Source organism: Sander vitreus, chromosome 9 (assembly GCF_031162955.1).
Source record: "Sander vitreus isolate 19-12246 chromosome 9, sanVit1, whole genome shotgun sequence".
NCBI classification, from domain to species: domain Eukaryota; kingdom Metazoa; phylum Chordata; class Actinopteri; order Perciformes; family Percidae; genus Sander; species Sander vitreus.
Window position 1 is genome coordinate 32,934,329 of NC_135863.1, and position 13,791 is coordinate 32,948,119.

Consider the following 13,791-nt stretch of genomic DNA (forward strand, 5'->3'; position numbering starts at 1 on the left):
AGGTTGGGTTCTGAGTGCTGCCAAAACACGATTGACCTACACTCAAAACTGCCTGAACGCATCCTGTGTAGGCGCAGACAGAGCAGTGAAGCTGCTGCTGCTCCGCTAACGTGCTGCTTTTGTTTCCTGGGCTATAGACACGCTTTCCTCTCTCATTCCTACTAAATTTCCTCCTATTATTCTTTAGACATCTTGACGTCTTCCTCTGAGCTTTTCTCTAGCTTGTATTAGCTTTAACACAATAATCTAAATCAGCATGTGGTTCAGGCAGGTTCGGTTCCGACCCACGGCTCTATGCTGCATGTCATTCTCTGACTGTCTGTCTGTCTGTGTCTCTCTCTCTCTCTCTCTCTCTCTCTCTCATATATTTCACGTATCAAGCTGTCCTGTCAGGCCTAAAATGTCCAAAAAAGAATCTTAACATTTTTTTTTTTTGCCAATGTCTCAAAACCTAGTTTGGTCCTTTATGGAACAAACAAGTTCTCCACAGTGTAATTTGATTAATTTGCCTTCTCCTAACCAGATTTTGGGCTTCAATTTTGACAAGACAAAGTTTAATATTGACGGTATCATTTTATGGAACCCAAATAAATTGCTGTTCAACAATTTATGAAGCTGACTGTACAGTATGTGGGAACAGTTCTTCTAGTGTGTGAAGCACATTGGGAGATAAGCTGTGCAGTACACTCACTTATGTTAATTTGATTTGTTTAATCCCTAAAATTTGAATTTAAGTTTTACATTTCCGACTGAAAATGCTTGACAGGTTTTCCCAGACATGTCTGAAAAGACTGAAATGAGTCATCAGGATTGGATTAATCTGGTTTGACAAATATTTTTGCACCTTTTGTACCCCGCTACATTTTCAGCAGTCTATAACCCAACATGGAGGCTCTTTCTGTCAGCTTCCCTTCGTTTGAAGAAGTTGCCATATTCCAATCTCTGCCCGTATTCATACTGTTGGATACAGTCATAGTGCAACACATGTGGGGAATCCAAACGAAGGCATTTTTAAATAAGGTTTTTGCTTTAATCCCCTCCAGGTATGTGCTGTATCCCCTGGATTTGTACAACGACAGTGCACACTACGCCCTGACCAAATTCAAGAAGCAGTTCCTCTATGACGAAATAGAGGCTGAGGTAATAAAATATTTGGTGTACGATGATTTGAAGTGATTTAAGAAGCAACAACACAGAATGTGTAATTCTAAAATGCAACTAATGTAGTGACAATAGGCTTTGTGTGCATGTACGTACAGTACATGCAGTTGGAAATAAAAGATTTGGCAACATGAAAAAAAGGACTGCCTACGATCAGCGTTGTTCATGTCAACAAATAGAATCAATAAGAAATATTCAATAAAATAGAGTTGAAATTGTAAATGGAGGTTAGGAACACACTGTGTGTGGTTCATTTATTTTCTGTCATGAAAAAAAATACCTATTTTTCTTACCAAGCCACCACTAAAACACCATTCCCTAGTAATAACCAAAACATGATGTTAAATTAATACAAATAAAAAAGAGCAACATCTCAAAATTGCAGACAAAATGGTGACAGAGTGATAGTGTAGTGCAGTCTTCCACATTGAGATGGTCATCACACATTCAAAAATGTTTTTTCACACACATACTAATTTGAACCTCTCTCGTTATTTCAGGTGAACTTGTGCTTTGATCAGTTTGTCTACAAGCTGGCTGATCAGATATTTGCCTACTACAAGATTCTAGCAGGAAGGTAGGTGAACTATATGTGCGTTTCATACTGTTCCATAAGTAAGGATGTGGTGGGGTTTGCCTGTTATGTCCGTGATAAAGTGATTCCCAGCGAGGGGTACTTGTACCCCAGGGGGTACTTTAGCAGTTGCCAGGGGTTATAGGTAAAGATTGTGGAGTAGTAGACGTTATGATTTGATTAAAAAAGATATTGCCACATATGCTGTTTAGGCGGATATATAAATAACCATCTAAATTGGTGTGATACGGACCTTTAGTAAATGTATTCATAGTCACAACTAAAAGTAATGGATACATGGTTCAAGGATCCAGCTTCTGCCAAGTGTTAGTTGTAAGAATGCAAATTTGACCAAATCAACCTAAAGACCTTTTCACACTGGGAGCGTTATGAATAAACAGCACGAAAATGGGAATATTCATACCGGCAAGTACACTGTTACACAGTCTAGGACTTTTATTGTGAAAGGTAAGAACAGAAGGAGTGGCTCTGGTATTACTCTATATCCACGACGTTCCACTTCCGGGATTGTTCTGTTGCTGCCGAAAATTTCGCCGGATTTCACTCATTCAGGTCGGATGTCCATTGCGTTGGGCTTCCTTTGTGTTGGCATTTTAAACTCTTTCTGAGGACTGTGGTTAACTGCTCCTCAGATCTCTGCAGGGTAAATCCAGACAGCTAGCTAGACTATCTGTCCAATCTGAGTTTTCTGTTGCACGACTAAAACTACTTTTGAACGTCCACATGTTCCACCAAAACAAGTTCCTTCCTGAGACTATTTGGCAGAGGCACCGTGGCTCCATCCAGCGCTAAGCACCGCCCAAGACGATTGTGATTGGTTTAAAGAAATGCCAATAAACCAGGGCACGTTTTTCTCCCATCCGGGAATGCTGTGTGGACTAGCCAGACCCTCCTCTGCAGCTCTATGGAGGAAGGTCTGCCAATGCGAGACTACACTGGTATGCGCTGCCTTTGTCAAGGTTGAAAGGAGTTGCTGTCATGTATTCAGGTTCGGGCTACGTGCCTCTGTGTTGTTGTTTTATTGGTTGATGACTTTATCTGCAGTGCAAAGCTCAGAAAAATCTAGATTGTTTAAAAACATGTTACGCCGCTTTATCACCGCGTAGTATTTAAAACAACTGTTAAAAAAAAATATTGAGGTGTTTAATTAATAGCACACAAAAAACGCCCCTGGTGTGTAAAGGTTTAAAGCATTGTCAATTGAATTGTATAAAGAAATGAACAATGAAACTCCAGTCCAAGTCCACTTTCTGTAGTGTTGTTCAGCATCCACTTTTTGGAACATGGCTGTTGCTGTCAATGAAGGTTTTTTGAGTTAATCTGATGGGGAGTTATCTGGTGGGTTAATGTTGGGAACACCTTTTTATTTTCATTCTACATTAAATTGTTATTTAAAACATGGAATCACACTTTGATGGAAACACCACGTCCAAGTAACTTGACTCCTTCTCGGTTTATCTGAATCCCTCAGTCTTCTGCTTGACAAACGTTTGAGAGCCGACTGCAAGAACCAAGGGGCCAACATTCCCTGGCCGGCCTCCAACCGCTACGAGACACTGCTGAAGCAACGCCACGTCCAGGTACCAATCGTATGCATTGTGACCGCTCTGTACTGCCACCTTCGTTATTCCGGCACCATGTTGCGTCTAACTAACTGGTTGTGTATCTCAGCTTCTAGGCCGCTCCATTGATCTGAACAGGCTCATCACTCAGAGGATTTCAGCTGCCCTTTACAAGTCTCTAGAGCTGGCCATCAATCGCTTCGAGAGTGAGGACCTCACCTCAATAATGGTATGTTCCTTTTAAATCTTTTTTTAATAAATACATAACATCCTTGTGTTTTCTACTACTGTGTGTTGGCGTACACTTGTGGACTATTCTTTCTGTGTATTACTTGGTTAAAGGAACTGGAAGGTCTCCTGGACATCAACCGTATGACACACAAGCTCCTCAGTAAGTACTTGACCCTGGACAGCTTGGACGCCATGTTCCGCGAGGCCAACCATAATGTGTCGGCGCCCTACGGCCGGATAACACTGCACGTCTTCTGGGAGCTCAATTATGACTTCCTGCCCAACTATTGCTACAACGGCTCCACCAACAGGTGCGTTAGGTTTAGTCACTGTCAGCTGTTGCTGTCAATACTCTGCCTGTTCTTTCTGGAGCTAAAGTGTCATGGTGGTAAACCACTTCGCTAATTAACTCTGACATTTGTTTCAAAGAGAAGAGTACAAAATAGCTTTCAAGCCAAATGTACTCTATTTCAAAACATGAATTCCTGCCAGTGTGCTGCCATCATGGTTAATGGCCGTTTGGTAGTTACACCAATCATTAATTACATAATGCAGGCGGCACACAGTGATCTCAGCTCTTAGATCACCTGCTCAGGGTCAGACCAACATTTCAAAAAGAAACACTGTTCATTCTGAATCAGATCCCTGATGCCTCATCATGTGCATTAAACACTAGGGCTGGATACCGAATTCAACACTTTTTAAGCACCGACCAAATTGTGAGTATCGAAAAATGCCTCGTCATTCAATACCCAATTTCAATATCTTAAGAGTAAATCTCATCAGCGTCAGTGAGCCAATAAGCATGCAGCATGCTTCCACCAAGATCTAATTATGCTGCTGATTGGCTATCTAACATTTGACGTCGTAGAGACAGGCAGAAAAAACCTCTACATTACACAGAATCACGTAGTAGGAGCTGGAAAAAAAAAAAAAAAAGGATTTGTGCCATAATGTGTAATGTTGTCATTTCTTTTTGTTTTATAAAATTGGTATAGAAAAAAGTTTGGAACCAGTATCGAAGTCACGGTATTGGTACCGTTTTTTGAACGATACCCAGCCCTCTAAAATACCCAGGTGTTGGTGATGATAGTGATACATGTCTGATGAATCTCTTCATGTGTGTCCAGGTTTGTGCGCACTGTCCTGCCTTTCTCTCAGGAGTTCCAGAGGGACAAGCCGCCCAACGCTCAGCCCCAGTACTTGTACGGGTCAAAGGTCAGTACTTTTTCATCAACCAACATCACCACTTTAATTTCTTGGATTACATGTGTGGAAAAAAGGCTTATTTTTATTGATTTCTGGGTGTGTATAACCTCTTTCAGTCCACATGTTGAAGCCAAACAGTCATCACATTAGTAATATATATATAGATATATAGATATATATAGATATATAGATATATATCTATATCTATAGATATATATATATATATATATTACAAATGGGAAAGCATCATTATGGTAAAAGATGTGTGAAATATATGAAAACATATGCGAGGTAAAGTGATGAAGTGAACACTGTGATTGAAAAGTTTTTCATGAGCTTCTTATTTACAAGAGCAAATTATATAGACAGGATGAGTCATTGTTTCAAGTGTTGCATTTGCAGAACATGAATCATTGAGAACTTTGGAGTGGCGCAGTAAGAGCCTGACAGGTGTCACAGAGCAAAGTTTGTGCTCTTGATTTAGTGCGTCATTCGTGCTAGATCAGAGGACGTAGCGTGATGTGCATGAAATCAGATATCTGACTGTCCATCATCAATCAAACCCATGTCCAGACCTGTTGGCTATTTTTCATCCAGACAGCTGTTCCAAAAGGGCAAACAATTAAATAACAAAACACGTACATGTTGAAACTGTAAATGTAAATTAAAGTTCAGGGCTCTCTGACGTGCAGAAGAAGAAGAAGTTGCCTCACCCCTGATCCAAAATAATAACAAATAAATATGAATTAGATCAGATAATAATGTAGCCTGATAAAGTAAGACATGCCACAAACCAATTACATGATGCCTGAAACGCATAGCCAGGCTTGTTGGAGACTTGAAGTTAAGTAGTTATTGAGTATATTAAGAGGTAATATTAATGCATTTTTCATAGCACGATGCGTCAGGGTCTCTTTGTCCAGTTGACAATGAAGTTGCATCATATATTTTTTTTAATAAATCTGGTCAACCCTGCCAGGCTCTCCTGTGCGTTAATCTACGCCAGGGTAATGTTTTTTTTTTTTTTAAATTCAGCGAGCAATTTGTTGTATTTTAGCAGAATACTGAAGGCCGTTCCAAATAGTCAAACTAATATGAATTAGATCTGATGGTGTTGGCCTGAGATTAGTTGTCTGACTGCAACAGGTAAACTCAAGATGCGCAAAGTGATACATGTAAAGCTTGCAGTGTCTTGGTTGGAGTACGGCAAGAAGAACAGATGATAAAATGTCTGTGTTAATATTAGTAATGTTTCAAGAGCAAGAATTAAGTAATCCGTGGGCACAAATTATTAAAAGAGTACAGAGTTTTAAGATAAGAGATAAGACAAGATAAACCTTTATTGTCATTGCACAGAGACCCATACAATGAAATTGTGAGTGCCACAACTGTGGGTGCATTAAAGATAATAAACGAGCTAAACAATACATCGAGAGCACAGATTAGTAATTCAAAATTCATAGATTAGTTTCTATTTTTTTCTCCACGACACCTTCCGGGCTTCGGTAGAATTTAAACATTGGATGAAAAAACTCTGGGATAATTCAGTTTGGGCACAACAATGCTTTGATGACCTCAATCCAGTTGATTCATACTGGCTCAGTGCCAGACAGCTTAGCAAGTGTCCTCAGCTCGTGGTCCTGGGTAATTATGTTGCCAGTGGCCTGCGCCGAGAGGGTGGACTGCATGATGCCAGCATGTTTGGCGCTGTCCCTGCTGGTGCATCTGGGAGCGTAGAAGCGTCCAGATCCAGACATGTCTTGGCGGTTAGAGTTGGTCACAACATGGCAGCCGTCTGTGTCCTGACTAGGGATGGAGCAGATGGCGTGGAGACATCCCCAGAACAGTATGCCGGCAATGACCAGGAGCAAGATGCAGCAGGTCAGCCAGACTCCCATGGCGAGCTCCCAGCCGGCCCGGTCGTGAGCTTTGCTGCCATCACTCAGAGTGCTGAACACCTGGCACTGGTCACGCACTGGATTGGCTGCCTGACACGTCACGCACAAGAAGTAGGCAGTCTGGGGGAGGAGGTTGGCCAGGTGCGTGCTGGTCTGACTGACGGGGATGCGTTCCTCGTGCATGAAACTCTTGCGCTTGTAGCCCATGAGCAGGCTGTTCCAGTTTGGGTCGTACATGACGCTGTAGAAGGTGTCCAGGCAGCTGGGGGACGACGGCCAGCTCACTCTGGCCGAGGTGGCCGAGATGTTGTACACCGCAATCCCCATGATGCAAGGCTGTTTCTGTAGTCGGGTGGTCTGTCCGTCTGCTTCTAGAGCCAAGTTGATATGAGTGGAGTTTTTCTCAGTTATGACAGTCTTTGTGTTCCCACAGTGTAAAGCTGAACTGGAAAAGAGAGAAAAAACACAGAGTGAAAGACTGACGGGATTAATTCATTTTTTATTTAGTCGGCAATGTCTGATCTTTGTGCTTCTCCGCTAGGAATGTTTTTATTTATTTTCTTTTAGATTATTTTTGGAGCATTTTAGGCCTTTATTTGATAGGCATAGACATGAAAGGGGAGAAAATAGGGAGAATGACATGCAGCAAAGGGCCCGGCCCTTTGCCCAAGGGTCAGAACCAAACCCCTGCCCGCTACGGCGAGGACTGAGCCTCTGTACATGGGGCGCACGCCCTACCAGGTGAACTACCCAGGCGCCCCAGCTAGGAACTCTATATTGAGCCTTCACCACTAACAAGTAGTCGTTACATGAAAAGAGCAGGTTTGTTGGTGTTGTGTTGCTTGTTTGGTGTGATTACAGTACACCTATAGAGGCGATACATTTTAAAATTACATTCCTCCTGTACATCCCGCTCACAGTGAATAGTGCTAAACATAATTATTGCAAAATGTTGTGGCCACCTAAACATCATACAAAACATCAAAAGTGAAAGAAAAACATTGGCGGATAATAAGCATTGTATGAAGGATTATGTGGAACAAAGTGCAGTGGTGGGAGGGAGATGAGCGTGCCGTACGCACAGATGTTCAGCAAATGACATAATGCAGAATGATTTATGAAGAGGCTCATCTGTGCTGTAAAGTCACCTGTTACAGGTGGCGTCACAACCTAGAGCGGTTACAGTCTTTCTCAATCACTTCGGCACAGTCATCGAATTAACATTAAACTTTGTCAAACTATATGACTATTTATATGAACATTAGGTCAGCTATTCACATGACCATAGTCATTTATCATTGCTTTGGCACAAAATGCACCGAGTAAGCCTTGCTATTGAATCATATTACTCAAATGCAATTATACATGTTCATTGTCTAAATCCCTACATGCAAAATAGATGGATAGACATAGGCTAGATGTGGAACAATACAATTTCCTCACAATATAGAGCAAACAGGTGACAGGTGAATATATCACAGCAGATTGTTGTAGGGGGTGGCTACATCGTGCCTAAAGATTTTTCCCTCATTACATTGCAAGTGAGGATATCAGGTGTGATGTTGATAAATGTTGTGACCAGACAGAGAGGAAATTGGATGACCCTTGAGGTTGATATACATTTGCAGCTTCTTTTTTTTTTCTTGCACATCTTGTACAGTATTTCCTGATCATTTTGCTGTTGTATATCTTTTTTCTGTAAAAGCTTTCTTTATGTATTTACAGTTGGTTAGTGTGTACACACAATGAGAAAGTAGCGTGTGGCATGGCTGACATCAATACTTTTCAGCTGCCTAAATATACAATGTTAGCAACTGGACAATATAGCATAGTGGGTAACTATCACCCTTTCATTTGACAAGATGTCTTTGCATTTTGACTGTTTTGGTCTAAGCAATGATAAAGGAACCTTTTGTTTTGATGACAATGATGTAGTCATTGATGGATTTATTTTCACTTGAAACATGAGTTGATTATTTTGATAGAGTAATCACCTTTTGCAGGTCACATAGAGTGGTGTGCTGAATGTAACCCGTGGTGTGAGGATTGTCCTTAGAGTTTTGAAAATTGTACGTTTGTTTCAGTAAATGTGCCAAAGCGATTGAGAAAACTGTAAAACCCCACTGGTCAGATTTGAATAGCATGGCCAGTAGCTTTAGCTTTGATATTTATTGAAACTTATAAAATGTAAAATAATGCAAATAACTTAAAGCAGATGCCAGGTGGTGACATTAGAATACTTTAAGGTGTAAAATAGAAAAGTAGATTTGATCTTCCGTGTTAAATATTTTTTTTATTTACATGGAACCAAACCATTTCATGTGAAATAATTAGCTGTGAACAAGTGTTCATTCAACAAGGCACATTCAAAGTACATGGTCAAGTATGTTGTTTTTTAAATAGGCTTTTCTTTTTCTTTTTTTACCTGTTGCGTCGGCTGTAGCCCATAGAAACAAAACATCTATTTATCTATATGGTAATGAGCCATATTAAGATAATAATAAGTGGTTATCCATTCAAAGCATTACTTACCAGAAAAACACTGCGAGCACGTGTTGAACATCCCAATCTGTCGTGCCTGAGGTGTTGGTTCAGATAGACTATCCCGCTGTCCTGTTAGTCTTTCTAGAATCTATTCCCCTGTCAGGTTATGAAGAGCTCTGACGCCTGGTGCTGCCGTGTAGGTTTTCAACCTCAGGAATGGACCAGAGATTGGCTTGTCCTTGTCTCCTCTGCTGCCACACTAGTGGGAGTGCTGCTGGATTAGAGCAGCAGCAGCTCTGACTCTCTCCCGACAGGGGAGAGAGGGAGCTGAAACCTCTTGCAGTGATTGAAAAGAAAAGAATGCATTGTGTAGAAACGGTTCAACATCCAAATGGGTCATTATATGTATTTTTAAATGGTTGTAAATGTGGCTTCTTTGATATTGTTTTCTGTTCCCAATTTTTCCCTGCTAATTCACCTACAGACGTTATGGTGATATTGATCATTAATTTCCCCTTGAACAGCACTTTAGTCCATATGGTATCTTTAAAAATCTAGTGGCATGGTGAGGGGCCTGAAATGTTGTTCAGTGGGTCGATCCATCTGTCCGACCATTTGTTCCGCAGCAAAGTCTCTTAACAACTGCTGGCCAGATTGTCATAACATTTCCTGTGGATACTCATGGTCCCCAGAGGTTGATTCCTAATGTTGCCAGTGATCTCCTGACACTTGTGTTCCCATTAAGCAGATTTGTTTTCACTTGTACACAAAAACCTTCAAAATCTAACAGGCAGATTGCTGTGAAATGTACCCTTTTGCATTTTTAACATTCCATGAGCTTTCCTCTACTGCCGCCCTCAGGTTCAAATCTTCATTTTGCTAACAAGACGTCTCCTAATCTACCAGGCAGGTTGCCAGTAAATTCAGGGATTCAAGGATTTATTATCGCCATTACACAATCCAGGATTGCAAAATGAAATATAGGTGCAGTTGAAATTTAGGGTGATAGACTTATTTTTATTGACGATCTCATGGGACAGTTTATTTAGCCACATACAGTCAAGCCCGAAATTATTCATACCCCTGACAAATTCTGACTTAAAGTTACTTTTATTCAACCAGCAAGTCTTTTTTTTGACCGGAAATGACACAGGCTTCTCCCAAAAGATAATAAGACGATGTACAAGAGGCATCATTGTGGAAAAAAATATTACTCATCTTTTATTTACATTTGAACAAAAAGTGGCATGTTCAAAATTATTCATACCTTTGCAAACTGTCACAGTCTATGGGAAAATCCAAAGTTCTATACCATTCCAAATAGTCCAAGCTGTTGTAAAGCATCCTAATTACCCTGATTCATTGGGAACAGCTGTTTTAATCAAGTCAACAGAAGAAAAACAGAAGCTCTCTGCTGTTGGTTTGTGGACAGTCATGGCTAAGACAAAGGAGCTCAGTGAGGACCTGTGGCTGTGCATTGTGGCTGCTCATAAGTCAGGAAAGGGCTATTAGACCATATCTAAATGTTTTGAAGTTTCAGTGGCTACAGTGCAAAGTATTATTAAAAAATACAAGCACTGTGAAAAATCTCAGGATGTAGTCGGAAGCCAAAAGTGACACCTGTGCTGGCCAGGAAGATAGTGAGAGAGGTAGAAAAAGAATCCAAGGATCACCACCAAGGCCATCCTGAAGAATCTGGACTCTGCTGGTGGCAACATCTCAATACAGACAGTGCAACGGATACTACACACTGCTGGTTTCCATGGACGCAGACCAAGGAGGACACCACTTCTCCAGATAAGGCACACAAAAGCCCGCTTGGCCTTTGCAAATGCTCAACTGGAAAAAGAAGAATAATTCTGGTCTTCTGTTTTATGGTCAGATGAAACAAAAATTGAATTGTTTGGCCACAATGATGTAGCCTTCATTTGGCGTACAAAAGGAGAAGCCTTCAACCCTAAGAACACCATCCCCACTGTCAAACATGGTGGTGGGAACCTAATGTTTTGGGGATGTTTTTCAGCCGGTGGACCAGGGAACATAATCACAGTAAATGGCACCATGAAAAAGGAGCAATACATCAGAATTCTCAACAACATCAGGCAGTCAGCAGAGAAACTTGGCCTTGGGCACCAGTGGACATTTCAGCACGACAACGACCCAAAACACACAGCAAAAGTGGTGAAGAAATGGTTAGCAGAAAAAAACATTAACGTTTTGCAGTGGCCCAGCCAGAGTCCTGACTTAAATCCAATTGAGAATCTGTGGAGGGAGCTAAAGATCAGGGTGATTGCGAGGAGACCCTCCAACGTGAGAGTTGGAGCTCATCGCTAAAGATGAATGGGCAAAAAGCTGGTCAGCATTTATAGGAAGCATTTGATTGCTGTAATAGCCAATAAAGTCTTTTCTATTGATTATTGAGAAGGGTATGAATAATTTTGAACATGCCACTTTTTGTTCAAATGTAAAAAGATGAGTAATATTTTTTTCCACAATGATGCCTCTTGTACATCGTCTTATCTTTTGGGAGAAGCCTGTGTCATTTCCGGTCAAAAAAAAAAAAGACTTGCTGGTTGAATAAAAGTAGTGTGAGTGTGTGTGTATATATATATATATGCACATGCACAAATGGAGAGATTTGAGTGAGGGGGGCTTCCCATGACAGGCGCCCCGAGCAGTTGAGGGTTCAGTGCCTTGCTCTAGGGCACCTTGGCAGTGCCCAGGAGGTAAACTGGCAACTCTCCAGCTACCAGTCCACACGCTCAGGTTTCCAAGCCAGGGGCCTACGGACTGAGCCCTTTAGCGCCACCAGCCGGTCAAAAGTGTCATTTATTGAGGGAAATATCTCAACAATGCACTAGATTGTACTTGCTAAAAATGTTGTGCAGACGTTCATGGTGTCCAGAGGATGAATCCTACTGACTTTGGTGATGCTGACTTTTCATCTAGTACCACCACGAGGTTCATATTTGTGGTTTTAAGGGGCAACTTCAACTATCTCGATGGATTGGTACAGATATCCACATCCCCCACAGGATGAACTGTAATAACTTTGTTGATCCTCTGATTTTTTTATGTAATACCATCGTCGAGCTAAAATGTTAAGTTGTCCGATACTTTTGGTTTATGAACAAATACCTGCTAAACATCAGCATGTAGTGAATGAATTCATGAAATCTGACGTTGGCATTTAGCTGAAGTCACCACTGTGCCTAGGTAGAGCCTCAGAGCTGTTAGCATGGCAGTAATTATTGATTCACTTGTGTACTTTATGTATTCTGGGCTTTTAGGAACATCGCAGCCTCTGGGGGATACTAACAGCCATTAGACATTAAGTTGTTTCAAAAAACAAAAACATATTTTGTAGAATTTCCAAACAAACTGTTGATGTGCCCTTGGATGTTGATGTGTTGAAAAGTATTATCTGTGACAAAGTGAGTCAGCGCTTCTACACCCACAGGAGCAGTTCCCTTCACTACCCATTTGTTAATAATGGAGAGGATATTACTGAGCAGTGGCTTCAAAAGAAACAATTTTCTGCTTACAATTTATCTTTAAGAGTCGTCCTCACTCCCTGACACATCAAGGATGATTATAAGCATACAATGTTTATTCGAGTGATGAAATAAGTGTTGGTAGTTGTGACTTGATCATCTTCTCATCGTCACTCATCTTTCCTCTGCATGCAGACCTTGAATCTGGCGTACAGCAGCATATTCAACACCTACAGGAACTTTGTGGGTCCCCCGCACATTAAGGTCATGTGCAGACTGCTGGGTTACCAGGGCATCGCCGTGGTGATGGAGGAACTGCTGAAGGTGGTCAAAAGCCTGGTGAGTAGGACAGTAAGCAGCAATGGTTTGTGGGAGGCGCAGTTTGATTGCTGGAGCTTCCTGCTGTTACAGAATGAGGAGGGGTTATAGGAGCTTGCTTTCTTTGTTAGTTATGAATGAGACTGATGTCACTGTATGCTAAATAAGCACTCAAAAAAGGGGATCTTTGTTAGATTAGTTTTTCTGTGTGTCTGTTCTTCATGGTTTCCTATTAACTGAGTATTTGAACTGTATACGCTGCTTAATGCTCTCATTCTCTTGTACAGCTTCAGGGCACCATAATGCAGTATGTGAAGACCCTGATGGAGGTGATGCCCAAGATCTGCAGACTCCCCCGCCACGAGTATGGTTCCCCAGGTAACTGACCACGTAGTCTATATCCACAATGTTCCACTTCTGGGATTGTTCAGGTGCCGTCAGAAATTCCGCCGGATATCCTTCTTTACGGCCGGATGTCCGTCCCCTTCCTCTGTCTCTGTGTTGGCGTTCTAACCTCCAGTGGATTTGTGAGGACTGTGGTTAACTGCTCCTCAGATCTCTGCAGGGTAAATCCAGACAGCTAGCTAGACTATCTGTCCAATCTGAGTTTTCTGTTGCACGACTAAAACTACTTTTGAACGTACACATGTTCCACCAAAACAAGTTCCTTCCTGAGACTATTTAGCAGAGGCACCGTGGCTCTGTCCGGCGCTTAGTGCCGCCCAAGAGAAATGCCAATGAACCAGAGAATTTTTTTCTCCCATCCAGGAATGCTATGTGGACTAGCCAGACCTTCTTCTGCAGCGCTGTGGAGAAATGTCTGGACATGAGACTACTGA

At 41.5% G+C, this 13,791-nt stretch overlaps 2 protein-coding genes across 3 annotated transcripts in view; one reads left to right on the forward strand and one right to left on the reverse strand.

Annotated features, from left to right (window-relative positions):
• Window positions 1-13,791, forward strand: part of cyfip1 (cytoplasmic FMR1 interacting protein 1) — a 44,684-nt gene that overhangs the window by 24,139 nt on the left and 6,754 nt on the right. For both annotated transcript variants that reach the window (XM_078259828.1, XM_078259827.1), the window contains exons 18-25: window positions 1,044-1,140; window positions 1,662-1,738; window positions 3,228-3,336; window positions 3,428-3,547; window positions 3,661-3,860; window positions 4,680-4,767; window positions 12,830-12,973; window positions 13,240-13,330. In XM_078259828.1, the coding sequence (XP_078115954.1) occupies window positions 1,044-1,140; window positions 1,662-1,738; window positions 3,228-3,336; window positions 3,428-3,547; window positions 3,661-3,860; window positions 4,680-4,767; window positions 12,830-12,973; window positions 13,240-13,330 (926 nt within the window). The remainder of the gene's footprint in view (window positions 1-1,043; window positions 1,141-1,661; window positions 1,739-3,227; window positions 3,337-3,427; window positions 3,548-3,660; window positions 3,861-4,679; window positions 4,768-12,829; window positions 12,974-13,239; window positions 13,331-13,791) is intronic.
• fndc9 (fibronectin type III domain containing 9) lies at window positions 6,348-7,077 on the reverse strand. The gene has a single exon (XM_078259895.1). It carries the CDS (start codon window positions 6,981-6,983, stop codon window positions 6,348-6,350), a length of 636 nt encoding a protein of 211 aa, XP_078116021.1. The 5' UTR covers window positions 6,984-7,077.

Bases quoted from the DNA above. Each gene is read 5' to 3' on its own strand.
- fndc9 (XM_078259895.1), bottom strand. From the start codon at position 6,983: ATGGGGATTGCGGTGTACAACATCTCGGCCACCTCGGCCAGAGTGAGC.